At 41.6% G+C, this 25,217-nt stretch overlaps 1 protein-coding gene across 1 annotated transcript in view; it reads left to right on the top strand.

Moving 5' to 3' along the window:
* Positions 1 to 806: 806 nt before the first annotated feature.
* Positions 807 to 25,217, top strand: part of ctnnbl1 (catenin, beta like 1) — a 60,830-nt gene continuing 36,419 nt past the window's right edge. The window contains exons 1-11 of the mRNA XM_030119727.1: positions 807 to 947; positions 3,012 to 3,233; positions 4,097 to 4,203; positions 4,361 to 4,500; positions 4,747 to 4,844; positions 9,455 to 9,548; positions 15,483 to 15,574; positions 17,111 to 17,183; positions 19,760 to 19,818; positions 20,276 to 20,424; positions 24,392 to 24,573. Coding sequence (XP_029975587.1) covers positions 918 to 947; positions 3,012 to 3,233; positions 4,097 to 4,203; positions 4,361 to 4,500; positions 4,747 to 4,844; positions 9,455 to 9,548; positions 15,483 to 15,574; positions 17,111 to 17,183; positions 19,760 to 19,818; positions 20,276 to 20,424; positions 24,392 to 24,573 — 1,246 coding nt within the window. The 5' untranslated portion in view covers positions 807 to 917. The remainder of the gene's footprint in view (positions 948 to 3,011; positions 3,234 to 4,096; positions 4,204 to 4,360; positions 4,501 to 4,746; positions 4,845 to 9,454; positions 9,549 to 15,482; positions 15,575 to 17,110; positions 17,184 to 19,759; positions 19,819 to 20,275; positions 20,425 to 24,391; positions 24,574 to 25,217) is intronic.

The following is a 25,217-nucleotide window of genomic DNA, read 5'->3' as shown; positions in this document are numbered from 1 at the left end:
ATCATTACATGAATACGAAGTAAAAGCTCTTCTGCAGGACTGTTGCTTTCATTACAACAACTTAGAATTATTTTACACATCAAGTACATCATCCGTTCATGTACCCATCCATCCATCATCATCATTTTCTGAAAAAGTATGACTGATACCAACATAACAAACCAATAACAAAGGCCAGTGATGTGATGGTGGTGTAGATGGACTCTGCACAGGTGGTCTAGGAGAGGACGATCTAGTCCAAACTGAGGTCCATCATGAACAATGACTTCTGGTCAGCAGCAGGAGCTCCTTCAGCTACAGACTCACCATCACAGTGCATTACAGAGTTATAGGGGACCCTTCATCCTGTTGCAGTAACTCCTCCTGTAACTTCTTCTTATAATTACTGTTTTCGGTGTTTTACTTAATTAAACCATTTCTGTGCTTATAGAATCACTCTGAAGCCTGTACATTTAATAGCATGTAATATTACCTATTTAATTTTATCCTGTCTTATTTGATATTTAAAATTCTTCTCGATTTATCCTGCGTGTTCTATTCTGTGTGGGACAACAAACTGAAAGAATTTTACTCAGGCATTACAGTTGAAAAGCATTGTATTCTATGTATTCTAATCTATTAATCCTTCAAATTGTGTGGTGAGAGAGATTACGTATTTTTTTTTTAGAACATTTCTATTATATAATTCATCTTGATGTATTTGGTGTTTGATTGTTTTTATTCCCACTTTTCACTTTATTTCTAAGTTTCACACAGAGCGCAGCCATGTTTACGACAGTCCGATGATCCAAACCGCTTTACGGCAGACATGTGTTTGCGGGAAGCTTGTTATTAGCTGAGCAGCTAACACCGCAAACCTGCAGTCTTTCTCTAGTTTCACCTCTAAACCAGACCACAGACAGCACTAACCCGCACATATGGACGTCGGAGAGCTTCTCAACTATCAGGTTAGGATTATGGTTTCCCTTTAAATGTTGTAAAGTTGTAGCTTTGCTCGGTTTTCGCTCATCCATTCATTCTGATGGATGAAACAGCCGACAACAGTGATGTTTATGAATGGATCACGTTCAACATCAGTATTTACGTCGTTCTTCAGTACAGTGTGCTAAACGTGAATAAGTTACCCCGGTGTTTGACCTTGTTATAACTTTAAGTCTGCTCAGCGCTCATCGTTAGCTGTTAGCATGTTAGCTGTGTATGTAGCAGAGGGAAGAGGAGGGAACCACACTCCTCACTGATAGCAGGTACGAGTTTGTTAAAAACGTAGCGGTTTAATCACGTGTTGGGTTGTAATACTTCAAAGGAAAGAGTTTTGTGTAAACCTGATCAGGACTTTAGTAGTTCATCTGAATGCTTATTTTCAGATTAGTTCATACCATTGATCTCAAAGCTGTGAACACTTACTAGTATCCTGACTGTAGTTCAAGATAACACAAGGTAATTCACAGTGCCTTACAAGGAAAAAAAGAAAACACCCCATAACAGACATTTTTTTGACTGACTGAGACTCTGAAGTGATTAAGATTCCAAATACATTAAAGCAAAGCGTTTAACAAAGGCACAATAAATAAAATAAAAACCTTTTAAGGTAAAAGTGGTAAATTAAGAACAAACTGGAAGCTTTTGCATAAAGTAATGTTTTAGAATAGAATAAGAATACTTTATTATTCCTATAGAGACATTTCTTTAATCATTGCACTGCAACAAATCAATAGAAAAGAAAGTTAAATATCAAATAATACAGAATACAAATTAAATAATTACTAATAATTAGAGGGGTTTAGATTTGCTCAACTGCATCTCAACCTTCACGTGGGTAATAAGCCTCCAAATGTTATCTCAATCACAGGTCCCATCTTTAGATTGATGGGATTTTTTTTGCTCTCGAAGAGAGAACTAAATATTCTGGTAAAGTGAAAATAGAGTTTTCACCGATTCACTTTCATCATTTTAATATTTTAATGCTGATATTTCATTGTCCCTGCTGATTATTTGTCGATATTATATGCCTGTGATTAAGATTGGAAGTGTAGAGGGTCGGTTGTGTTGCGTGCTGAATATTTGACTGTGCCTCCTTCAGTGGTGTGATTCTGTTTATGCTGTCTGGGGTATAACGAAAGGAAGATACCGGGTCATGTATGCGTCTGATTCAGGTTTTAGTGTTGGTGAATTTCTGTAAACACAACTGTAAACTCATGATCCGTAATTAACCTGTAACAGTTTCATTAAATGGGGCATATTGTAACAGTGACAGGCTGGAGGACATGGCAGCTGTATGATTCTTTTCATCCACCTTAAAACATGAATGGTGACAGCATTAGATTGACTCTAAAGTTACTGTCGCATATGTCAACGTCTGCCAACATACAAGAAGTATTTCTGACCAACTGCCTTCAGTTCAAAATGACGTTTGTGTCCTGAGAAGAACCACCATTGTTTTGATTTCATGGAGTGGCCACAACAAACACTTTAATGAAATGATCAGAAGAAACCATTTTTCCAATCTTTTTCTCCTCCACATGTGCCTCATACATGCAGTCATTCTCTCACGATAGTTGTACTTAAACATGAACCGATGAACCACTTAAAACAGATTTTTTTGTTGAGTGAGAGAGACTAAAATGAATAATTGGATTTCAGGATATCATTTTTATACTTTATTAAATTCTGAAAGTCACATTAAAAAAAATTCCACGAAGAAACTTGCAGTACGTCCTCTCATGTGAACTCTTACCCACAGTGTGGCGTGTGTCTCTTTCTATGTGTAGAAAAGAAAAGAAATACTTTATTTATCCCAGAGGGAGAATCTTTGTGACAATACTCTGCACAGAATAAATAGAATAGAAAGTTAAAATATCAACAAGATGGAATAAAAACTAAATAAGCAATCATACATGTTGTCAGGTCTGATCTATTGTTAGATAAATTTACTTGAAATTTTCTGAAGACTCCCTGCAAAGTCCCTGCACACCTTGTTGGAGTGAACCATCTCTTCTCTGTTGCTGCCGCAGCCTGACAGAGGAGCAAAGCGTCCCAGAGAGGAAGATGGAGGAGCAGGCGGAGGAGAGGACGACTCCCGAGGAGGGAAACAGCAGAAAGGGCTGAGCGCCCGCGAGCAGGCCAGATACCGGGAAGCGGCAGCGGGGTTAGAAGGTGCTGAGATGGACGAGGGGACGGGGGACAGGAAGAAGGTCCTGGAGAAGCTGATGGACCAGGATGAAGAAGAACCAGAGGTGGGTGGTGAGCTGGAGGCTCGATGGAGGAGAGCTCTCATAACCTTGTGGTGTTCCTTGTGTCATATTCAGTTGTCATGGATACTTGCTGCTGAGTGGTTTACTGTTCGGGTTGTCGGTTTATCGTACGCTTGATGTTTGCCTTCTTTTAGAGCAGCCCAGAAATGGTGGCATGTGAGATTGCTCTGTTTCGTGAAAATCCTTCCATAGGATTTACACTCTGTCACGTCCAGATTGGAGCCTCTTGCGGGCCGGTTCTGGCCCACGGGCTTTATGTTTGACACCCGTGGTTAAGAGAGGAAACTCCATATCACTTTCTCCCCACAATCAAAACTTTCTCCATGGCCATCACCGCTCATCTTCTCAGTCACATGAAGGAACGGAGCGCTCTCGTTCTCTGTAACCGCACCAGACAAGCTCTCCCCGCGGAGGTGCCGTCACAAACTGTGTTTACTCGGTGAGACTTGCTCCAGAGTCCAGACACTGTAACCCAGAGGGAGGAGGAGGAGGCGGCGGCGACAGCTGTTGAAGCAGTGAAAAACATCTGCAGTGTGAAAGTTTCTGTATGAAAGCTGCACATCTCTCAGCGCAGCCTTTTCACTGCCTCGTGTCGAGAGCGGCTCAAAGCAAAGAGCTGCAGAGGAATGTGCTGTCAGACAGCTGTAATGTGCTAACCTGCCATTATCTGCAGGTTTCTTAAGAGGTCAAATACATTCTCTCCTCTGTGAGATTCACTCTGATTGCAGAAAGCGTGTGGCCATAATTAAGGTGACCCTGATGTGTCTGTATTGTTATTGCATCGGTTGCTTCAGTAAAACCCATTTTTCTCTCCATTCTGCTCGTCTTTTGTACTAATCAAACAGGCAGAGCCGGTCGATGAGAGCTCAGTGAAGAAAATGATCCTGACCTTTGAGAAAAGGTCGTACAAAAACCAGGAACTGAGGATAAAATTTCCGGACAATCCAGAGAAGTAAGCCCATTACCGACAGCGCGCAGAATTTTTTGTTCTCACTTCTTCTCTTGAACTTAATCAGTTTCTCGACTCGTGTGATTCCACGTATGTCAACGATCAACAGCTTTGAGTTGGACTGCAGCCAAACAGATGGCTAACGTGACAGTGTTTCCAGGTTCATGGAGTCGGAGCTGGATCTGAACGACATCATTCAGGAAATGCACGTGATCGCCACCATGCCGGACCTCTACCATCTGCTGGTGGAGCTGAACGCCGTCCACTCGCTGCTGGGCCTCCTCAGTCACGAAAACACTGATATCCTTTCACTTCCACATCCATTCGGACTGTCTGGAGCTTTTGTCACACTTTCACCTTTCTAGTATATTTCCTATCAATTTGTGCTCTTGATTATAGATCGTCTTTATAAATATCATAGGTTTTTGGGTTAACTTTTCATTAACAAATCGAAATTTTGCTTGAAGATCAGTGGACACTTTGGTTTTGATAAGGTGACTGGAGTGCTGAAATGAAGCCGTGCTTATTGTCCTGAACCTGAACCACATGTTGCCATCGCCGTGGTGGACCTGCTGCAGGAGCTGACGGATATCGACACTCTCCACGAGAGCGAGGAAGGAGCAGAGGTGCTCATAGACGCTCTGGTGAGTTTGAAAGTCCTTGATGATATTGACGAAGCTGCACTTTCTGGAGTCAATACTTAAGTTTTTTTTTTTTTTTTTTTTTGTGAGCTCTGGCATTCAAACCGGGCAGAGACGAATCGATTGCTTGGTCTTTATTAATGAATCAAAAGCTGCTTTTGGCTCTGCTCTCACGTACATTTAGACATTTCTAATTTTTGAAGGTTTTTTCATCAGACGGCTGCTGTTTCTCTGTCAGATAAATGTCTTTTCAGACCATTTTCTGTCTGCATTTGAAATATTTTCATTGATGCACAAGGTCAGTTTCCCTGTCTTCATAATTTATGAGTGATTGAGTTTATTTAATTGTTTTTTTTAACTAGAACTGCTGAAGACATCATAAATTTAACATTACGATATCATCAGGCACAGTATTCATATTAATGACAATAAAGTCATTAAAACCTGATGAAATCAGAGCCACTGGAAAACAAATCTCCAAGAACAAACTCATTAACAATATTTATAGCAATGCACTTTTTTTTAAAGGGCGAGTACAAGTTTGAGGACTAACCTTTAGCTGCTTATTGAATAACATAAAGCCGAACTCACACTCCATATGCAGATGATATGCTAATGATATGCATTACCGCGGCGCGAACCACCTCCACACAGCCTCTGTGTTGATAATATGTGCACCCCGACTGCCTTGAAGGCTCCAGCGTGGTACTGCGCCCATGTTACGCTGAGGGGGGTGTGTAGCGTCCATTTACACTCTGTGCTGTGTGTACTGTAGGCTGTAGACCGAGGGACTCCAGTTAATGAGTGAATAAGTCATGCTTTTATCATGTTTGGTGTGCGAACCCCCAAAACTCCTTAGCATGTAGCATGTTGCACAATTTGGAGCAAACCCCTTCCTGTTCCACTGAGCAGCTAAGCTAATTAGCAACATCTTTCTAATGCTGTTGCTCCAAATGTCTGTGGTGATTAAGCTGCTGGTGTTGTACGAACTAGCTTTCACTTTGTCTCAAGTGTTACGGAACATTGCTGACGCATGACGTCAAGTAATATCCTCTGGGATCCCATGTTAGAAAAATGTGACATGTTGGTGAATCTTGTCTGTTTGGAGAGTCGTACTGAGGGAAGCAGTTTTTCTTGTGAATCTTCAGCCTATGATAAATAGTGGAGGAGTTATGGTAATGAAAAGTATGCTAAATCCTTTCAGCAGTGACAGGATGGAAATGAAAGGGCTAAGAAAACAATGAAATGTTCAGAGTGACAGCAACTTTGCCATAAGTAAAACACACATTTCAGCGCAAAGTGTCATCTGCATAATTCTGAAATCTCCTCCGCGCCTCTTCCTTTTGTAGTTTCCTTTGTCACCCTGAAGCTGTGTGTGGTGCCATCGCTTCAAAGTCTCTCTCCTCTCCACTGTCTGTCTTTTTTTTTTTTTTTTTTTAGCCCCCTCGTCCTCTTTCCTTTGTGTCATTGAGCCTGTCACGTCGTCCGTGAAGCAGGGGGATTCATACATAATGGAGCATCAAGACTCTTGATATCCCATTATGTTTTCTGACATTTAGCGTGATTCAGACAAAGGTCAAACTACAATAACGTGCGTGGATACCTATAAAGGGGGAAAATAACGGTGTGCGTGTGCGTCTTCATGGCTGTCACTGTGACACTTCATCAAACAGTGTATCGGCTTGTTTCCTACTGCAGTGGAGACCACCTTAATTGGATGTCCAAGGTCTTTTCTTGACGTTGTTGTTGACTCATTCAGTACAAACATTTCATATATTGTCGAAAAATGTAACTTTCACCATCTTGTTTTTTCACCGGCAAAGGTTCCTGGAATTCAGTGGTATCACAATATAGGAGACACAAATATTTTTCCAGTGGGGTTTAGTAAAAACATCCCTTGCTTTGGGGTTCAGTTCTGTTGAGAAGTTGTGATTACGCAAAAACAACCAAAAAAAAAGGTTTTAATTTCAGAAAGATTTCCAGTTTACACGGTAACGTTTTGACAATGATTTTCATTTACACAGAAACAGCAGAAAGGCTGAAAATGATGTAGTTAGAAAGCCAGGCCATGAGTTTGTGCTTTTTAGTAATAAAATCACACCTGCGAGTGCACGGTGTGGTATGGCTCCTGTACAGATTGTTGAGGTTGTTTAGTTCATGTGCAACTTTGCAGCACCGCAACACAAGTCATTCTGTGTTCTTTAATGTGTCATCTGTGTGTCCACGTTCTCATAATCCAGAATACTCTGACAGCCTGAAGAGCCATGATCCTTTAATTCCCGGAGGCGTCAAGGTGGGATTTTAACCGACGTCCCAAAGATTCTCGGTCAGAAAGAGAGCTGTGGAAATTGATGCCGAGTCAACAATTTGAACTCATTGGCAGCTAATTCTGAACCGTACTGTAAACAAGCGCTGCCTGGCTCTTGGTATTCATCCGCCCATTCATCCATCTGGACCTGCAAGGTTGAAATTCTTTCAAAGTAACTTCTTGATGAATGGCGGCTCTCAAGGTTTGCCGGCACAGCGTGGCTCGGAGTCGGAGAGGCAGAGTGCTTCTGCTGCCTTGTTATTTTCACAGGTGAATGATACAGGCAAGGCCTCCTCCATTAATGACCCGATTACGATGCACGCAGGCACACCGGAGTTGTTTTTGCTGCTGGACAAGGGTCGAAACGGCACCTGTTAAATGAGTGCGGCATTATTCTGAGCGGTTTGAATACTGTAGATCATTTTTCACACGGTGCAGCCTTCGCTCCCTCCCAGCATCATTGAGCTCTGGCTGCTGATTATGGGATTTATCTTGTTTGATCAGTGCCGTTTGAGTCAATACAGCTTGATGCAGATGAGATTTTCTGTCTTGTGCTGACCAGGATTAGGCTTCTGTCAACGTCGCTCAGATCTGCTCGGCTCAGCTGCGCGATATCAGGGGAACGGAGATGTCGGATAATCTTGTAGAGTTAATGACATGATTTAAAATGGATGCAAATATTGAAGTAGAATTGAGTAAGAATTTTACATTCTTCAGCTCTTTGATTTGTTCTGGCTGCGACTGCACTGTACTTACCAGGTTCAAGTTTAGATAACCTGAAGGAATTTATTGTCATTACTCAATTTATTAATTTAATGCCTACCAGTAATGTAATAATTGTGACCATATTAAATGTAATTGAGCCAAAAAGTTGCCACTAATATAATAAAATAGTAAATCATTAATTTAGAGAGAATATTTACTAGTATATGTATTCGATGATGAAGACAATCCACTTTACTTATTTTTGTAACTAAATAGCACAAAAAATATATTTTTTTCTTTTTTATGTATTACATGCAATTTATACATTGGTTTAAATGTTTTATAACACCATTAGTAAATTGACAAGTTAAAGTTATTCTGTTATTGGTTGCACTGAGGTTTATCATTTATGGTTGTGTTGGACATTCATTTCATTGAGAATCTTACATTGTGGCACTAATAATATTAAATATTCTCGTCCTTTTTTGACGGTATAACGATTCCAATGGTACTCAAGGGTTCAGAAATATCTTTGAGGGGCCGGTTTAAACCTGTCAGCGAGAATCATTGCGACAGCCGGACCAATGTCAAAGATTCATGTCAGAAAAAAAGTGAGTGGGCTTGTGACAGGACATAATGGCTCCGGCAGCGTGGCGTCGCTGTCCGGATGAAGGCATTGCGGGGGCTCAGTCCATTTAGCGAGCAATAGAGCGGCCATAAAGCTCACGCCGCTTCACAGCTCCTTCCAAGGCAAACAGAGTGAGGGCAGCGCGGGTTGGTTGAGTCCATTTGTCTCTCCTCTTTGCCGTAACGCCTGCAGCTCCTCTGTCCTTGCTGCCAGAAGGCCAGGTGGCATCCTTGATAAGATAAATCAGACTGATCCACGGCGCTCTCCAGTGCCTCATAAATCTCTGTCGACTGTCTGTCTTCTTTCATCTGTAATAGTACTTTTATCCAGTCCGCCGGCGCCCTGCGACTTCTGTTTGGTTACGAGTCTCCAATCTTGACTTGACTGATAACGCTCGGACGTTTTCTAAAAAGCTCTGACAGGAACTGAGTTTCCTCAAGAAAAACCCAAGAGCAGGAGAACTGTTACTCTGTCGAGCCTCTTTGTCAAGTGTCAATGATTTCTTTCTGAAAGGTCATTTCTCCAAAATGTAAAAAGAGTATCATTGGACAGAGTTCCCTAAAAAGTTGACAAGGCTGCGGAAGTGGGTCTGTTAACGCAGGAGGTCAAACATGCGGCCTGCGGCCCGCGGACTGACATTGTTCATGTGCACCACGGCTGTAGTAAATACTTCTTCAGCACATGTGACCGTGCATATTCTCCTGGGACTTGGTAGTTTCATAGTTAGGAGTTGTCCATAAATCCAACCCTACTGTCCTTATGAATGTCCGTGTAGCTCACCAACGGACCTTAATTTAATTTACACTTTTTCATGCCACATTTTTACTTGTTTTTGCACTGAAACAAATAGAAATATTCCATCATATACTCCATCAGCTGGTGGCTAATTTTCTAGATGTGCTCAGTGTAATGATTGGTTAATCTTCAGCTGATACGGTGTTTGTGTGTGTTTGTGTGTGTGTGTTCCTGCAGTTGGAGGGTCAGGTGGTGGCTCTGCTGGTGCAGAATATGGAGCGGCTGGATGAACAGGTGAAGGAAGAAGCCGATGGGATCTATAATACGCTGGGTAAGGAAATGCACACCCAAGGCTGACTCATGTCTTCACAACATTTCTTATCCTATGAAAGGAAATGAACATCAGCATGAAGAAAACCAAAACACACACAAAATCAACCCATAAATATTGTATATATAGTAAATTAGTCACCTTTCAATGTTGTATTATGGAAACAAAAAGTCTAATTTATAATTTAGTTTTAATTTGCTCCAATAAGGAAAGTTTTTGGTCCATTTTAGCCTTTGGATTTAAAGAAGTTGTTTTCTTTACCGTTTCCACTGCATGATGTTCTCATTGCCACCTTGGTACGCTGAGCTAAAACCTGTAGGTTCTGAGAAATGCAAAATGTAGACAATTTACATATAGGTCGACATCGAAATAACCATTTACTGTAAATGATTCAGTGAATTTATTTCTCGGCCCTCCACAGCAGGTCCAGTTTTTCATACGAACCAGGGGTGTCAACACACTTTAGTTCAGGGGCCTCTCATCTCGAATGGGCCGGACCGGCCAAATGGTACCGTGATAGCCTTTAAATAATGAGTTTTTCCTTGTTATGGTGCAGAGTATATATGATTGAAATGTCAAAATGTTCACAAAAGCAAACAATTACAACTGGAAATTAAATTATTACTATTTTGATGATACCCTCTGGTCCAACATACTGTAAATTATCCCAAAAAAAAGATAAAAAAGCTGTTGCATTGTATTTTTCCAAACTGCTTCTGACAGCGTGACTTTTTAGAAAGAGGTAGTTAACCTTCACCCTGATATCTCAGCTCAGGTCTCAGTATTGGTCTGTGTCTGCTACTCTTAAGTAATTTGTTTAAAAAATCAGTTTAATCTAAAAGTCTTACAGTTTGCTTGGTGGTTTGGTGGACCGGATCGGAGCCTCCTGCAGGGCCGGCTTTAGCCCACGGGCCTTATGTTTTACACCCCTGATTTAAATCTTTAAGAAGATAAATTACCTGCCCTTGCTTTAAGCGGACAATGTAATGTGCCGCCATTGCTCCCCGCAACAGACGGTTCGACGCAAGTATTTGCAGAAACGACACAAACTCCCGTCAGTTCACTGTCACCTGTCCAGTGTACACAGAATCCATCTGAATCAAACTGGAGGGGAAAAAAACAAAACGATAACCTGGCACGCTGCAACGAAACATTCATCATGCTTGGGACCGAGTCTGAGATCAGCCGGAGTGGCCAAACAAAAGAGGTGCCAAGAATGAAATATGGACACGTCTTTATTTACCCAGTCACTTTCTGTCTCATTGTTGAATGGATGGAACCAAGGTGACATGACAAGAAGTGTTGCATTACGTCTATATTCTGCCTCGTGGCGCTTCTTAATTACATATTCAGTCCAGTTATTGTGTTTATGTTATGTTTAACAAATACAAGCCTGGAGAACAAAATGTTCTGTAATCAGTCGTACATACTTGTGCATTCCCCATCAGTCTATAGATTTACAGATTACATCCAAAATGGTTCACGTGTCAGTCTTTCACTCTGCTGAATTAGGAACACAGTGGGGATTTATCAAACTCTTGGTTTACTGCTGCAGGGATGACACGTTTCAATCGACCCGTCTGCAAGGAAAGACCCGTCTGATTTCAACTGAAAATATGAAAAGGGAGGATTTTTATTCCAATAAGCTCTGTCACGGTTTGTGTCAAATCATACTAACAGGACTTGTTTTATCCAGATGGTCTGTGGACTTTATCTATATATCCTTTATAATTCACACCTGCTTTGTGGGAGAAAAGACCTGAAAAAAAAAAAAAAAAACACGGGTAGAACATGCAAACCTGCCTAGAAACGGTCTGAGAAATAAACGGTTCTCACTGTGAGACAGTAGTCCAAACGTGCTGCCCTTGATTTTTGAGCAACAGTGACATGAAAGTCGCTCCAGGGATTTTCTTTGCTTCATTTTCGCTTCAGAAATCAGCGAAGTACATGATTTGCCCAGAGGCGCTCAAGCATCCACGTAGCAGTGATGCAGGTGTCGGTCCCAGCGGCGCAGCGGGCCGCGCACGTCTTCATGAGCACCGGAACCACTGACGACTGGAAGGCCCCGCTCGGCTCTGTGCTTTCATTCATATTCACAGCATGTGGAGGGAATCTCGGTGAGGAATGTGGGACATCCGCTGCAGGAGCTGCACAGACTTTGAATCTTCACCGCTTCTCCGGGATACGAGCCGCGCGACATTAGAACAATCTGCGCAGGAAAAATGAATAAGTGGCTAAAACACGACAGGCGCTTCCAGGAGGCTTGAAGGTGAGGATGAGGCGGGGTTGAAGCTTTGGGTGGCGCGGTGACAGCCGGTCCTCCTGGACTTGCGTTTGACGCGACGGCCGCAGCCTGACTTTGCGTTTTGTATTCCGTGTGCATTAGCGGTGCGTCCGTCCCCCGCCGCCGCCGCCTTGTGTCCCAGACTGTTCCACCGACAGCGAGACGTAGCTCACAATGTCTCCTTTAAATGTTTGGTTAAAGATTTATCACTTTAATAACAGGAATTCTAAAGAGGATTAGCTCCCGCCACCCCGAACCATCTGCAGCTCTCATTGAATGCAGACGGCCGGCTTCTGAGCGGCACGGGCCAGCAGATAGTTGGAAAAGTCCTGCTCTCTGTATTTAGCTGGACATGAATCAGACTTTTCTGCCTCTCAGCTCTTTTTTGTGTCGGATGAGTCTACTGAGACGGTTTTCTCCCCCCTTTGTTGCCAGATTGAGGCCGAGTGTCAGGAGGGCTGTTTAGGTGTGTGTGCGTGTGTGTGTGTGTGTGTGTGTGCGCGTGTGCGTGTGTGTGTGGCTCTGTGCATGTGAGTTATGATGTGGGAGCAGCACTTGTGCGTCCTCTGCTCAAGTTTGTGTGTGTGTGTGTGTGTGTGTGTGTGTGTGTGTGTTATCAAGGGAGCTCTCCAAGCTTGAATAAGCCTTTTGTCTGCCTTGGCTGCTCTCTGCTCTGAGCCTGCTCTCCTCCAGGATGCTGTCTGTCTGAATCCCCGATAAAGGGCTCCTTCCTCTTTTCTCCTGCTCCCTCAGCACCCGTCCACTCCTCTGGTTCTTCCTCTTTTTATCATTTCTAAATCATCTGCAGCCTCTCGCTCCAGATGTTGCTCTTTCTGTTTTTTATTTCATTAAAAAAAAAAAAAGCTCCTCTCACAATGCCTGACTTCTATTGTGATCCTGTTATCTCCTCATTCCCTCACTTTGGAGGCTCCCTCGGCTTTCCATCCTTCATCTTTGGCTTGTCTTTCCACCCCGTCTCCCCTCTGTCCTCCCTCCATCTCCTCCCTTCCTTTAATGACCATCCCACAATGTCTTTCTTTCCCTGCTCTCTTGTCCAGCCTGCCCTGATAGACCCATCAGGTAACAAAGAGGGCTTTCTAATAATAGAGCTGGTAGAGACGCTTTAACCTTCTCAGGACGAGCTTTGATGGATCTTTTTTGATTTAGAAGTTTCCACAAAATGTGTACTGAGTCGGTGCTTCTGCCCCTTTTCACTGCACATATGAGAGAAGCTCATGTTACCAATGCAATGTTAGTGGATGATGAATTGTCCAAAGGGACACTGCAACTAATAGGATTAACTATTTTTCTCTGTTTTCTTTCAGTTTTTTTTTTTATCTTATATCTTACAAATGATCTAATTGTTATGTTTATCACATCCTGTAATTTTGTGGGTTAATATGATAAGTCTCAATCAGATTTGGGTTATTATAACAGATTCGACTGAGGTTAAAGGGAAAGAAATGCAAGTAAATACATTAGCTATTAGCAAATTTTTTTTCCTGAACTTATAGAAGAAGGTGGACGTACTCTGCAATTTGCAATTTTTCCATTCCCACAGAAAAGATAATTAAACTGCGGCCATGTCATTGTTCTTTTGAAACTCATGGCCTTGTTTGATTGTTTTGAATTAACAAGAAAAAAAAAGAAATGTGTTGCGAAAATGACAGTTCATATTCATTATAGACAACACACTGCAAGGTAATAAATGTGCATAAACAAAACAAATGGCATTTTCAAAAAGGAGTGAGAAGCATAACTTACTCTCACCAGTCCACTATTAATCTGATAACAGTAAGCATCCTTAGGCTCCGTTTACACGACATTTCGAGTGAAAATGCATCATTTTTGTTTCAGAAAGGTTTAACATTTACACAACAACTTTGAAAATGATGTCGCTTTACACAGAAATGGCAGAAATACTGAAAATAATGTAGTGTTGATGGGGCACCACCGGTGAGTGCTGTTGACTGTTTTTGTAATAAAACCACACATGCATGCAGAAAACATTGATCTATAAACGATAGCAATGCTTGTTTGGGAAATCTCATATTAAACAGCATAACATTTAGTTTATCTTAGATGTTCTTCAACATCTCCAAAATCTTCTTTCAGAGCCGTCCTCTCAAAGCTCTGAATTCAGCATGTTAAACAAACAAACAAAAAAAACAACTCTGTCCTTGAAAGATGCTGTTTGGACCTTGAGGAGCTCAGATACTGTAACTGTATCAATCAAGGGTAGAAAACAGTCTTTGTCACTTACGAGCCTGCTCAGCAGATTCCCGGTATCGTTATTTCACGTTTTCCACTCGTTCCTGCTCTGGGAGGGAGAAGTAAACGGCAGCTGCTCTGAAGTCCTGGAGGAAAGGCTCTTCCACGGAGCTCCAGTCAGAGGAACAGGCTGCCTTTCAGGGCAGCCGTTACACCCAAGCCGTGGTCCAGATAATACCTGTCATGCTGCGTTGATCGACAGCGAGCGCACTCCAGAGTAATTTATGTAATTATACTTTTTGACTGGCTTCTATTCTGTATAGGTGCTTCATCTTTTTCATTGCAGTGAGGCTTTTATCCTTATGAAAGGAAAAAAAATCCTGACTATCATATAGAAGTGGAAATTCAACTTTGTTAAATCATTTTTTCTTCTTTTTTTTAGGTACATGTGAAAATGTGCCCATTTTTTCTTTTTCATTTCCGGAAAGTTTCACGTTTACATGGCAAATTTTTGAAAACGATGTTTATGCAGAAACAGCAAAAAATATGAATAACAGCAGAGTTAGCATATCAGTCCAAGAGTTGTTCACTACCAAGTTCCACCATCGTGTTAAATAGTCCTTCTGCTCATGTGCAAATATATGACAACAGCAAACATGGCGGCCTCCAGAGTGTCACGACTCCCAGTACATATTCTAGTTTCACAGTCCTTATTGGTAATTTTGTGGTTGAGAATTCAACCTAACAGGGTTCAGTTTGGCATCTGTCCACGTGAGTGTCCCTGTTCGCTTTATTGTTAGTATCTATAACGTGTTGTTCTTTACAATCCCATGCACCAACATCATGCTTGATAAGTCTTGCTCTTTTCTGAAGGATGGTTATGAATACACTGAATACGGTTTGGAAACACGCACAGCGGCTCGGAAGCAGTCATCAATCTTTTCAGAGAGTCTTCCTCAAGTGTCTAACAGTAACACATTACTGACCTATACAACTGCAATTACCATAGAGGTAAAACTGAGTCCACATTTCTCCATCTTCTCCTCTTTTGTTTCCCATGCACATTAATGAGGCAAGAACAATGACTTTACTCTGTCTGAGCTTCTGTTATTCATTTCTAAACGGCGCTGGTAGTGTATATAAATGACATCGAGAAAGCCCTTGTTTTAGCTTTTGTATTGATTTACAATGTTCGGAACTCGACCTCTGGTTCTATGGTGTTTTATTATTGTGCTCATATTAAACTACCCAATATGCCACAGTGTGGCATGTAGTAAACATGCTGATCTCTCACTGTCCATGAAAGCTTTTTATATTGACTGAATGTTTTATGTTTAGCATGAATGTTTAATGAAGAACCTTCCCAACAGTAGCTACTGAAGTCAGGTGGATATTAGCTTTGAAGGTTGAATTCATCGATATTTTATTTTCTTCCACAGCCATCATAGAAAACATGGCGGAGTTCAGACCGGGCCTCTGCACCGAGGCGGCCCAGCAGGGACTCATGCAGTGGCTGCTCAAGAGAATCAAGGTAAGAGGGATCAAGCAGGACCAAGAGTACAGAGACCCAGCCTATGAATATGGGGAGAAAAAAAAAACCCTGCACCTTATTTAAATGTGGCGCCATCCTCTTTAGAGCTGATGCAACACAGCTAACACCACCCGTGAAGTCCTGCTCATTCCGTGTGTTGAACACGTGGAAAATATTCTGGATTCCTGCCACTGAGGCCAAATGAGACCGCTCGGATTTAACTTTATATGGTGATCGGTGGGAAAGGGAGCCATCATTGTGTTGCATTGTCAAGATGAAGCGTCCAGTGCAACCACATTTTTCCCACCGCTTTCATTTTTAAGATTTCCTACTCGGTTGGTTTTGGATTCAGCCGTCTGGAGGATGCAGTGCACAGTTTGAGGGGTGTGTTCGTGGAAGGTTATCCCGACCTCCCGATGCCCACCTGAGACACTCTGACCTTCTTGCTGTGTAACTCCAGCTACCGACTGTGCTTCATCGCTGGAGGCTCATGAAGGCATTTTTACAGGCCTTTGTACAGAATTTCAAGTACGATATAGGTAAACATGGTGTTGCTGATTATGGAGGTAAATGTGTGATAAATACACATAAGTAGATTATTTTAATGTGTTTGCACTGTTTGCTGTGCATATTAACAGTGCTCTTTCTCTTGCCCTGTCATGGGACTGGTGTGCATCTGTTTGAGACTTGTTTCTATTGCATTTGCTGTTGTGGCCATTTTAACCTTGACTTTTTGCTTCTGACTGTTCTGATGTATCCATCAGGTTTTAAATAATCAGATCTGTCAAACTGGATGATAGCATAACTTTATTGTGACTGAATGACACTTCATGTAAATGTGAGGACCCTGGAAGTGCAAGTTAATGATGGTTAAGTCAGCACAGTGAAATATATGCATCGTACATGTTGATAGTGCAATAATGATGAATTTGCTTTGCAGACCAAAGAAAATCTGTTCAATCAGCTGACCGATCAGGCAGCCAAGTAGCTGACCGAATGGCCAGTCAACTAGCCAGCAGACTGACTGGTCAACTACCCGATCGACTGACTGACCAGCCACCGAGCCAGCAGACTGACTGACTGACCAGCCCACTACCCGATCGACCGACAAACCAATCATTAAACTAGACAGTCGACCAACTACTCGACTATCCGTTCGATCGACCAGCCACCTTCCTGACCGACTGACAGACCAACCAACCAACTCATCCTCTGACCTAAATACCTGTTTGATCCTGAGTGAATATCTTCCAGCTTGTTGTATTAACTCACATTCTCTTAAAGGTGTCTTCTCCTATATTTCCTCTCTATGCGACTGTTAGAGAATATAAATGTGTTTCACATTACAGTTGTATTGAACCACCACTTTAGTCAATACACTGAACTGAATCCCTGTTTAGTTTTTCTTTTGCTTTTTTTTTGTGAGCTGATTTAGTTTGAGAAAACACTGCTTTTCTAATACTCTGCACTCCGGAGAAGAGAGTTTGTCAAGATGAGTGGTAATTAGAAGTTGGTCTCTTTCCATCTCCCTCTCAGGCGAAGATGCCGTTTGATGCTAACAAGCTGTACTGCAGTGAAATCCTGGCCATCCTGCTGCAAAACAATGACAGTAAGTGCATCTCAGTAAATGGTTTGCGGCTTCCAAGTGGTATTAGTTTATCTTCCGCATCTCTGCCGCCTCCTTTTTTATCACAGCCTTCTCGTTTCAGCTCGGCTCTTATTCTCTCACAGGCTGTTACTTCCTTCTTCTCTCCCTTTTATATGTCATATTCATCTCTTTGTGGTGTCTCCTCTTTTAACCGCTTTTTCCTTCTCATTTGCCTCCATCACTTTGAAGTTTGATGTTGCCTTCCTTGGTTCCCACAATCCCTCCTTGTCTATTTGCTGTTTTTTGCATCCATTCCCTGTCTCACTTAAAACCCCTGTAAAGCCTTGGATAGCCACAGGCCTATCAGGTCCACGGACAGGTTCTCATTAATGGTACAAGCTGCATTGATATTCAGTCGGAGTCGTGTCTCATTTTGCACTCTTTCTCCCTCCCTCTCCCTCCCGCTTTCTGAAGACAAAATAAAATCCAAATCTGAAAAATGTTGTTTTCTGCTAAACAAAGGGAGCCTGCCTGGGCGAATAGTGTCTCATATTTAATACCGTCAGCGGTTTGAAGCATGAATAAGGCAAAGCACAGGGCTGCTCTTAGGAGAATGACAGTGGGGGAACAATCCTTGATGTCCTCATTTCAGCGGAACTCTCACGTACTGCTGCTGGATTGAACTTAAAGTGCAGTTCTTCAAGGTTCTGTGGAAATTTACTCTTCGCTCTCTGCACAATAGGCCTTTTACATTCACCTTCATAAACGCCTGTTGTCGGTTTCTTTGTGCTCCATGTAGGTTTAACAAAAGTAAAAAACATGATGTGGAGAAGTATTTCTCATTGCCTCCACCTTAACGGAGTTCCTCTTTCACAGTGTGTTGGTCAGCAATAAAGCTTTTTGTACTCCTGGAAAGGCTCTTTTATGCTTTATTAACACACAAACAGACATCAAGGCCTTATGAGAAACATTGATGAATTGATGATGGCGTTGTGGGGAGTGTGTGATCTGTGAGGCTGTTGAACACCTCAAGGTTTGTTGTTGTTTGCTTCTTATCCTAACAAACTCCAGCAGCACTGCAACGTGAACACAAAGTGCAGATGGATGACCTTGTGGATATCCTTGAGCATAACACAAATGTTAAAACGTCTGTAAAAAGCATTAATCCATTTGACGCTCGACCATTGTATTCCTTCTGTGATGAAAGCTAGGTCGATAGTGTGTGGCTCCACTGTATTAGATTTAGAATTGTTTAATTCAGGGGTCATTTACAGTTTTAAAACTGAAATATAAAAGAGGAGGTCATCTCTCAAACTGAAAATTATAGGCTCGATTCCACACGACACCATTTCACATGTTGAAGTGTCCTTGAGCAAGACACGCTCCGAGTAGATGGATTGAGCGCCTTGCATGGCAGCCTCCTCCATGTATGTGAGTAACAGTGTAAAGCGCTCACATGCTCAGACAGTGGAAAAGCAATATATAAGTGAAATCGTTTATTATTATTATTATAATCCGTGGTGCTGGACAAAGTAAAGGGCTGCTTGTTACAGACTTCCACCACATGTAGAGTCAGTCCCTCCATTATAGGAATGTAACCAATCACCAAGCTTCCCATACAATTTTTTTTAAACAAAATTGTTTTCCAGACGAATTGCAGCTGAAATGTTTTGTTTCTGTATCCAATTCTGTATTTTCTCATCTTCTTTTCAATAACGTATCAAATTAAACTTGTTTTATTCCTGGGGTAACTCATAGCAAAGCATGAACTCAGGTATGTTTACTTTTCTTTGAAAGGAATAACTTAAAATATGCTTTGTTTAAGCAAGAATCACATAAAATGGGACAATTTTAAAACAAATCTCACATAAAATAAACTATGAAGAACATCTCTTCTATAAAAAAAAAAAAAATCAAAGGTTAATTGCATTATTTCCACATCTTGTCTGTTACTTTTTCACCATTTCTGTTTTCCAGCCTTGGAACCTCGCCTACATTGATTGGCTTGCCGCGTGTGCGTGACGTCGAACACAAACGAGTCACGTTTATCACAGAGCCTAAAAACTTCTGCTCAGAAACTAGATTGCGACCTCTGCTGTTTGCCCCATGATGCATTTTTTATCCCACCGATTTCATTTGTCGTGTTTGGATCAGTTTTTAACTGTCTGGCTATGCGCTGTTACATTCCCCCCCCCCCCCCCCCCCCCGTCCACCCAGCCAACTAAATACCAACTGAAAGGACTCGGATTGCTTCTTGTCTGATCTCTGATCAGTGTTTTAAGATTCTTGTTTCACTGAAGAGCTTCCTGGCTTTCAGAATGAGATGAGAACATGCTGGCCTTGATGGAATGAGAGTTGTGGACGCTCTCGCGTTTCCGTTTGATCAGTTTGTCCACGCTCTTGTATGTGGGAGTCAAAAGGGAGGCGAACGCTTCTCCTTTGTCGAATGTATCTTGTGTATCACCATCTGCTCGTGTATTTTGCTGTAGTGTGTGAGTCCAGAGCAAAGCAGACTTCTCATTTTTTCTGTGCTCCAGACCACAGTAGTTGATGTCTCTTTAATTGAAAGCCTGGCTCCTCCATTTTCTCCTCCGCAGACACCAGAGAGCTTCTCGGCGAGATGGATGGCATTGATGTGTTACTGCAGCAACTATCTGTAAGAGTTTGTTTTGACACTCTGTTTTTACTCTGCTCCATCCCACTACCCCTCCAAGTCACCCGCCATCCGTTCATTATTTCTCAGAGCGTGAGCGGTCCTGCTCCAAGATTCACACATGCTGTGTCATAACGCTTCAGCTCACAGACTCATACCCAATCCACTCTAGATTCTCACTCATCTTCTGTTATAAGCTTTGCAATTAATCCCACACATACATTCTCAGCCTTCTGTGACTCTTTGTGGGCTCCAGCCAGGGGAGAGCATACAAATGATAGTTGATGATGTACAAAAGTTGCTGTCTAAGCTTTATTTAACAGCTTCTTTTCACGCTAGGCTTACTCCCTCTCTGTCATAGCCCACTTCCTCAAATTACTCCCAAAAACCGTTTAAGAAAGTTCTAAAATGCTGACTTTCCATGTCTCCGTGGTTTCTCCGCCCACCTCCCCCCTCTCAGGTGTTCAAACGTCACAACCCGGCCACGCCAGAGGAGCAGGAGATGATGGAGAACCTGTTCGATGGTCTGTGCTCCTGCCTCATGCTGCCCACCAACCGGGACCGCTTCCTCCGAGGAGAAGGGCTGCAGCTCATGAACCTCATGCTGAGGTGAGCTCATCTGTTATTCCCAGGACTGGAGCAAGGATCATCATCATGCAGGAGCACCATTTGTGCACCTCCGCTCATTTCTTTATGCTGACAATTAGTGAGAAATTGCACGTGATGGCAAAATGTAAATGTAGTATTTGTGTAGCTTTATCTGTGAAACAGAGATCTTTCAATAAATTTTAATTCAAAGGCAACATACAGCCTAATGTCATCTAGTGTTTGCTGAACCAGTAAAATATTTACATAATAACCTTTTAAATGTATGCTTTAAACTTTTGCTTTGTTGTCTAATCCTAACCCTAACTTTTGAAAAAGTATGATTTTGCAAAATTAGTTCCGAAAATTACTTCAGTCTCAACATAAAGCCAATCTTTAAGGCAAATGCCACTAAGCATACATCTTTGAAGTTTAAGATGTTTATGGTAATATTTAATTTTTTAAAAGCTGTGCTTGTTTCTCATAGCATAACGTGAGGACTCAGACTTGACGTACAAACATCTTCATCTTGAGAGAAGAACGTCTTGACATGGTTGTTTTGTAAAGTGTGTTTGTCAGCTTGCATCTGAGGCTTTCTCAAGCTCACGCAAACAGCAACCTCTGAGTTCTGAGCAGCTTCTCATCTATTCATGAAAACAGCAACGCCAGCTTCGTCTTGCAGTGGATTATGTAACCGGAGTGGGGGCATCATTTCCATTCAGGAGGCTAAGGTCGCTCTCTTTAAATGTAATCTCTGTAAATACACTGGAAGTCCATGATACAATATTAAGCTCATATTTGGAAGTGCAGGAAGCTGGACCCATGACAGTAAATGCCTCATTGCTTTAAAAATAGTATAAAATATTCAGTGCAATCTCTTGATATTCAGCCCGACCCTCAGCTTTTACTTAACTTTCCCCCCTCCGTTTAATCTGTACATCTGTGTGCTCCCCCCGGCCCAATCAATCCACAGTTGGAGTGCAGCAAGGCAGAGACGTGACCTTAAAGACTCATAAAGACGCATTAGACACGTTTATGAAACCTTCACAGCTCCCAAACTCACATGCTGATAATCACACTGCTGGACAGAGATTTAAGGCTGCGATCAATATCTCATTATTGGAATGCAAAAAGCCTCTTTTTCTGGTAAATTATCCTTCTGGAGAGGAGCAGGACAAAGAGGAGGAACAGAATGAAACACTGCAGTGGTCATTACTGGATTTTTCTCTATTTTTTTTTTTTTTTTATTAAGCTGAAACTCAAAAAAGTTAGCACAGTGTGTGAGATGCATGGAGACAGAATTCAACAACCAGTCAATTATACTCAATCAGTTAGGTCTCTAAAGTCATCAGGGATAACATTTGTTGCAATGAACAATAATAATAATAATGGATTTTATTTATAACACACTTTACATCTGAGGGCAGATATCAAAGTGCACAATCAAGAAAACAATAAAATCAACGATAAAAACAACAGAAAAGAACAGAAAACAGTAAGACAGTATAAACAGTAAAAACAGTGAGCAATAAAATCACTCAGGATCAATGGCATGCTGGTTACTTCTAACAAAAAAAAACTCCTGTAAATGGTGAAAACATTCTCAGAGGTTTAGCCTCAATTATTTTAATCAATTTGATTTTTGTGCATTTGCTTAAAATTAGCAAAAAAAAATTGAAAGTATTTGGATCTAGAACTCAAAAGATTGCAGCGTGCTGTTGGCTAATTAAGTTCAGTCTCCAAAAATCTCAGCAACAAGTGTTTGCAATGAAGCTGAACAAGCTGAACTCTGATTATTACGCATATGCCGAAAAAAACTTGGATCCCAGTAAATATGAGGAGGCCAGCTGCAGGTTCAAACCACCTTAACCAGATAATCTGGTGAAACCAGATTTGTATGTAGGAGGTTGTTCAGGTATGACATTCATTTGCAAGTTAGATCATCCTTTCTGTGAGTAAATAAAGAAAAGGTGAGATAATATTCCAAATAACATAAATGAGATTAATGTGGTGTGCAATGTAAACACAGCTGTGGTGTTTTTGGAGATGGGCTTCATAAACGCTGAACTTCATGAAGAAAATGTAGTTGAGTCTGTAACAAGTCAGAGTGTAGAAAAGGATTCGCCAACCGGGAACTGACCTGAAACAGAGTCAAGCTCTCAGAGAAGACTGACAACAATTATGTGATGCTTTAACATTTGCTTTATTCTTCTTTAGATGTCTGGTTTATTAACTTTCTTGGATTCTGGCTGTAGAATAGGTCGGTGAACTTTTGATTCGGACCAGACTTTGCAGCTGTAACTGAAACACCGAAGCTGTTTCACGGCCGACCTCCAGATTTCCGTCCTCTCCACTGAGATGTTAATCCACTCTTTAGCCAGCGTCCGTCTTTCAGTCTCGTCTTACCGATCCTGCTGCTTGCTGTCACTCCTGCATTCGCCAGACACGACCTGCGATGGGTTTCCAGCTGACAGCGCGGCGTTCTCACCGCGCCGGCGTGTTGAGTTAAGTCAGCTGTCTCGCCCACTGAATCGCCCCGCTTTCCCTTCGGAAACATCGGCGCCGGGCGCCCCCCCCTCTGCCCTCCCCAGCCGTCCGTCATATATAACGTGTCTGTCTGCAGAACTGCCTGAAATATGTGTCCCTCCTCTGAGATAAACACTGTCATCTGTCATTGGTGCGAGCGGAGGAAGTGACACGCTGACAGACAGCTACATTTCCTGAGAGGCGGCGTGGAGCGGAGCGGAGGGGTGGGGGGAGGTGGGGGGGTCGACTGAGCAGAAAACAGTTGGTTCTTCTTATTACTGCGATGCTGTGCTGATGGAGAACAAATGGATATCTATCTTACAATTGACTTGTTGGAAAGAAAAAGAACACTTACTCCAAAATCAAAAAAGTTTTTTGTTTTTCAATATTTGCTGAATTTATCCACTAACTAAACTCATCATCCCAATTTTTTTTTTTTTAAACAGCTTGCACAGGCTTGCTTAAAACTCAAAGTATTTATTACCGGGGTGTAATTATTTTAGTTAAGAGGCCATATACAGATTAATCCCTTTTTACATAATCTCCTAAATAATCTGCAACATAACCTACAAAATGCAAAAAGCATAGCATAATCTAAAAATGTCTGCTTTTTATAGAACCTCTGCAAACCAAAAAAGAACACAAGTAGATTTATTGGGAGGGTAACGACAAAATGTAATAATGGCCAGTAATGTCTCAATTTTTGTCATTTTGAATGTAATAAACCAGCATTGTAGTAAGTTGCCATTAATGCAACAAAATATTAGTATAGTAGTTTATTTTACAACCATAATTAAGTGTTGCAGAGTTTCTCTTTCCTTAATAAATGAATATGATGGTTATCCCATTCACTATGCCTATTTATTGATTTTTTTATTAAACAAACTACAAACCCAGCAAATTAATTCTCATTTCCAAGAAATTCATCTTTACTAATGTAGTGTTACAGTATTGGCTGCAGTTATTAAATGTTTTATGCTGTTTTTTTATGCCTTTATGCTTCAGTCATGTAAAACTTTAGTAATGATTGATAAAATGATTGCATTATTGGCCATCATCACATTATAGTTTATGTGGCCTGATGCAAACTTCTGTAAAAAGTCACTTTGTGGCTAATACTTGAAGTTGGTCACATGCAAAAGAAAATGTGATTAATGAGTTTTATTTGGCTTGATGCTTCTCTTCAGCGTAGTGTTAGGAAAAACCTGTTGCTTCTTGAGACAAGATTTCTGTGATCTTCAATGTGCATTTATTTACAGATTAATGGTCAATGACTAAACACAAACATTGAACAGACCACAGACAGCTGCTGCTTCACAGTTTTCAAGCTCACTTCATGGGACAGAATGAACCCTCTGGTGGGCCACATTGGGCCTGCGGGCTTTATGTTGGACACCTCTTGTCAGATGTGAGAAGTCTGTGTGGTCCTAAACGGTGTGTTTTGTTGTGTGTGTGTTTGGTGTAGAGAAAAGAAGATGTCTCGGACCAGTGCTCTGAAGGTTCTGGACCACGGCATGATCGGACCAGAAGGAGGAGATAACTGCCATAAGTTTGTGGACATCCTGGGCTTGCGGACCATTTTCCCCCTTTTCATGAAAACTCCCAAGAAGATGAAGAAAACGGGGACTTCAGAAAAAGAGCATGAAGGTTAGTGCTCAGAACGACGCAGTGCAATCATGTGTTTCCTCTGTAGTGACTGCAGTTCTGATAGAAATACATTTGAAAGTAATTCTCTGAGTTTCACAGATGCTTTTTGGCTTGTTTATGACTGCCACACACACACATGAACACAAACAGTGGTCTTATCTTTTGACTGAATGAGCAAAGTCAATCCACTGGGTGGCTGAGCACCAGAAAATGCATTGTTGTGGTGAAGAAATCCATTTTAGTGGTTGGAAAGTTGGTTGAGAGACTATTACTGGACTGAAGAATGAAGCTAAACCCACAATTGGTAAGCTTAAAAAAAACAAAACAAAACAAGGAGAGACTTAGCTGTGTCGCCACTGTTCAGCCAAACTCCACAGAAACAACTGAATAACTTAAACCACTGGTCAGCCAAATGCTACGGAAAAGTTTCCCACAACTGATGAAGTTGCTCCACTGTTTCGTTAAGCACCTCATGTCTTTTTGGATAACTGAGGAAGATGAATAAACTTGAAAGCTAGCTGGATGCTGCCTTGTTAAATACTGAACTGACTGAATGCAGCAGTCCTGATGGATGAGGTTAAGTACTAAGCAGGATTACTATTGCAACAACATCGTCAGGAGGGTTAAACTGACCTATCTGAAGA

This window comes from Salarias fasciatus, chromosome 20 (genome assembly GCF_902148845.1).
Source record: "Salarias fasciatus chromosome 20, fSalaFa1.1, whole genome shotgun sequence".
In the NCBI taxonomy this organism is placed as follows: domain Eukaryota; kingdom Metazoa; phylum Chordata; class Actinopteri; order Blenniiformes; family Blenniidae; genus Salarias; species Salarias fasciatus.
Note: the sequence above shows the minus strand (reverse complement) of the source record. Positions and strands in the feature narration are given on the sequence as shown.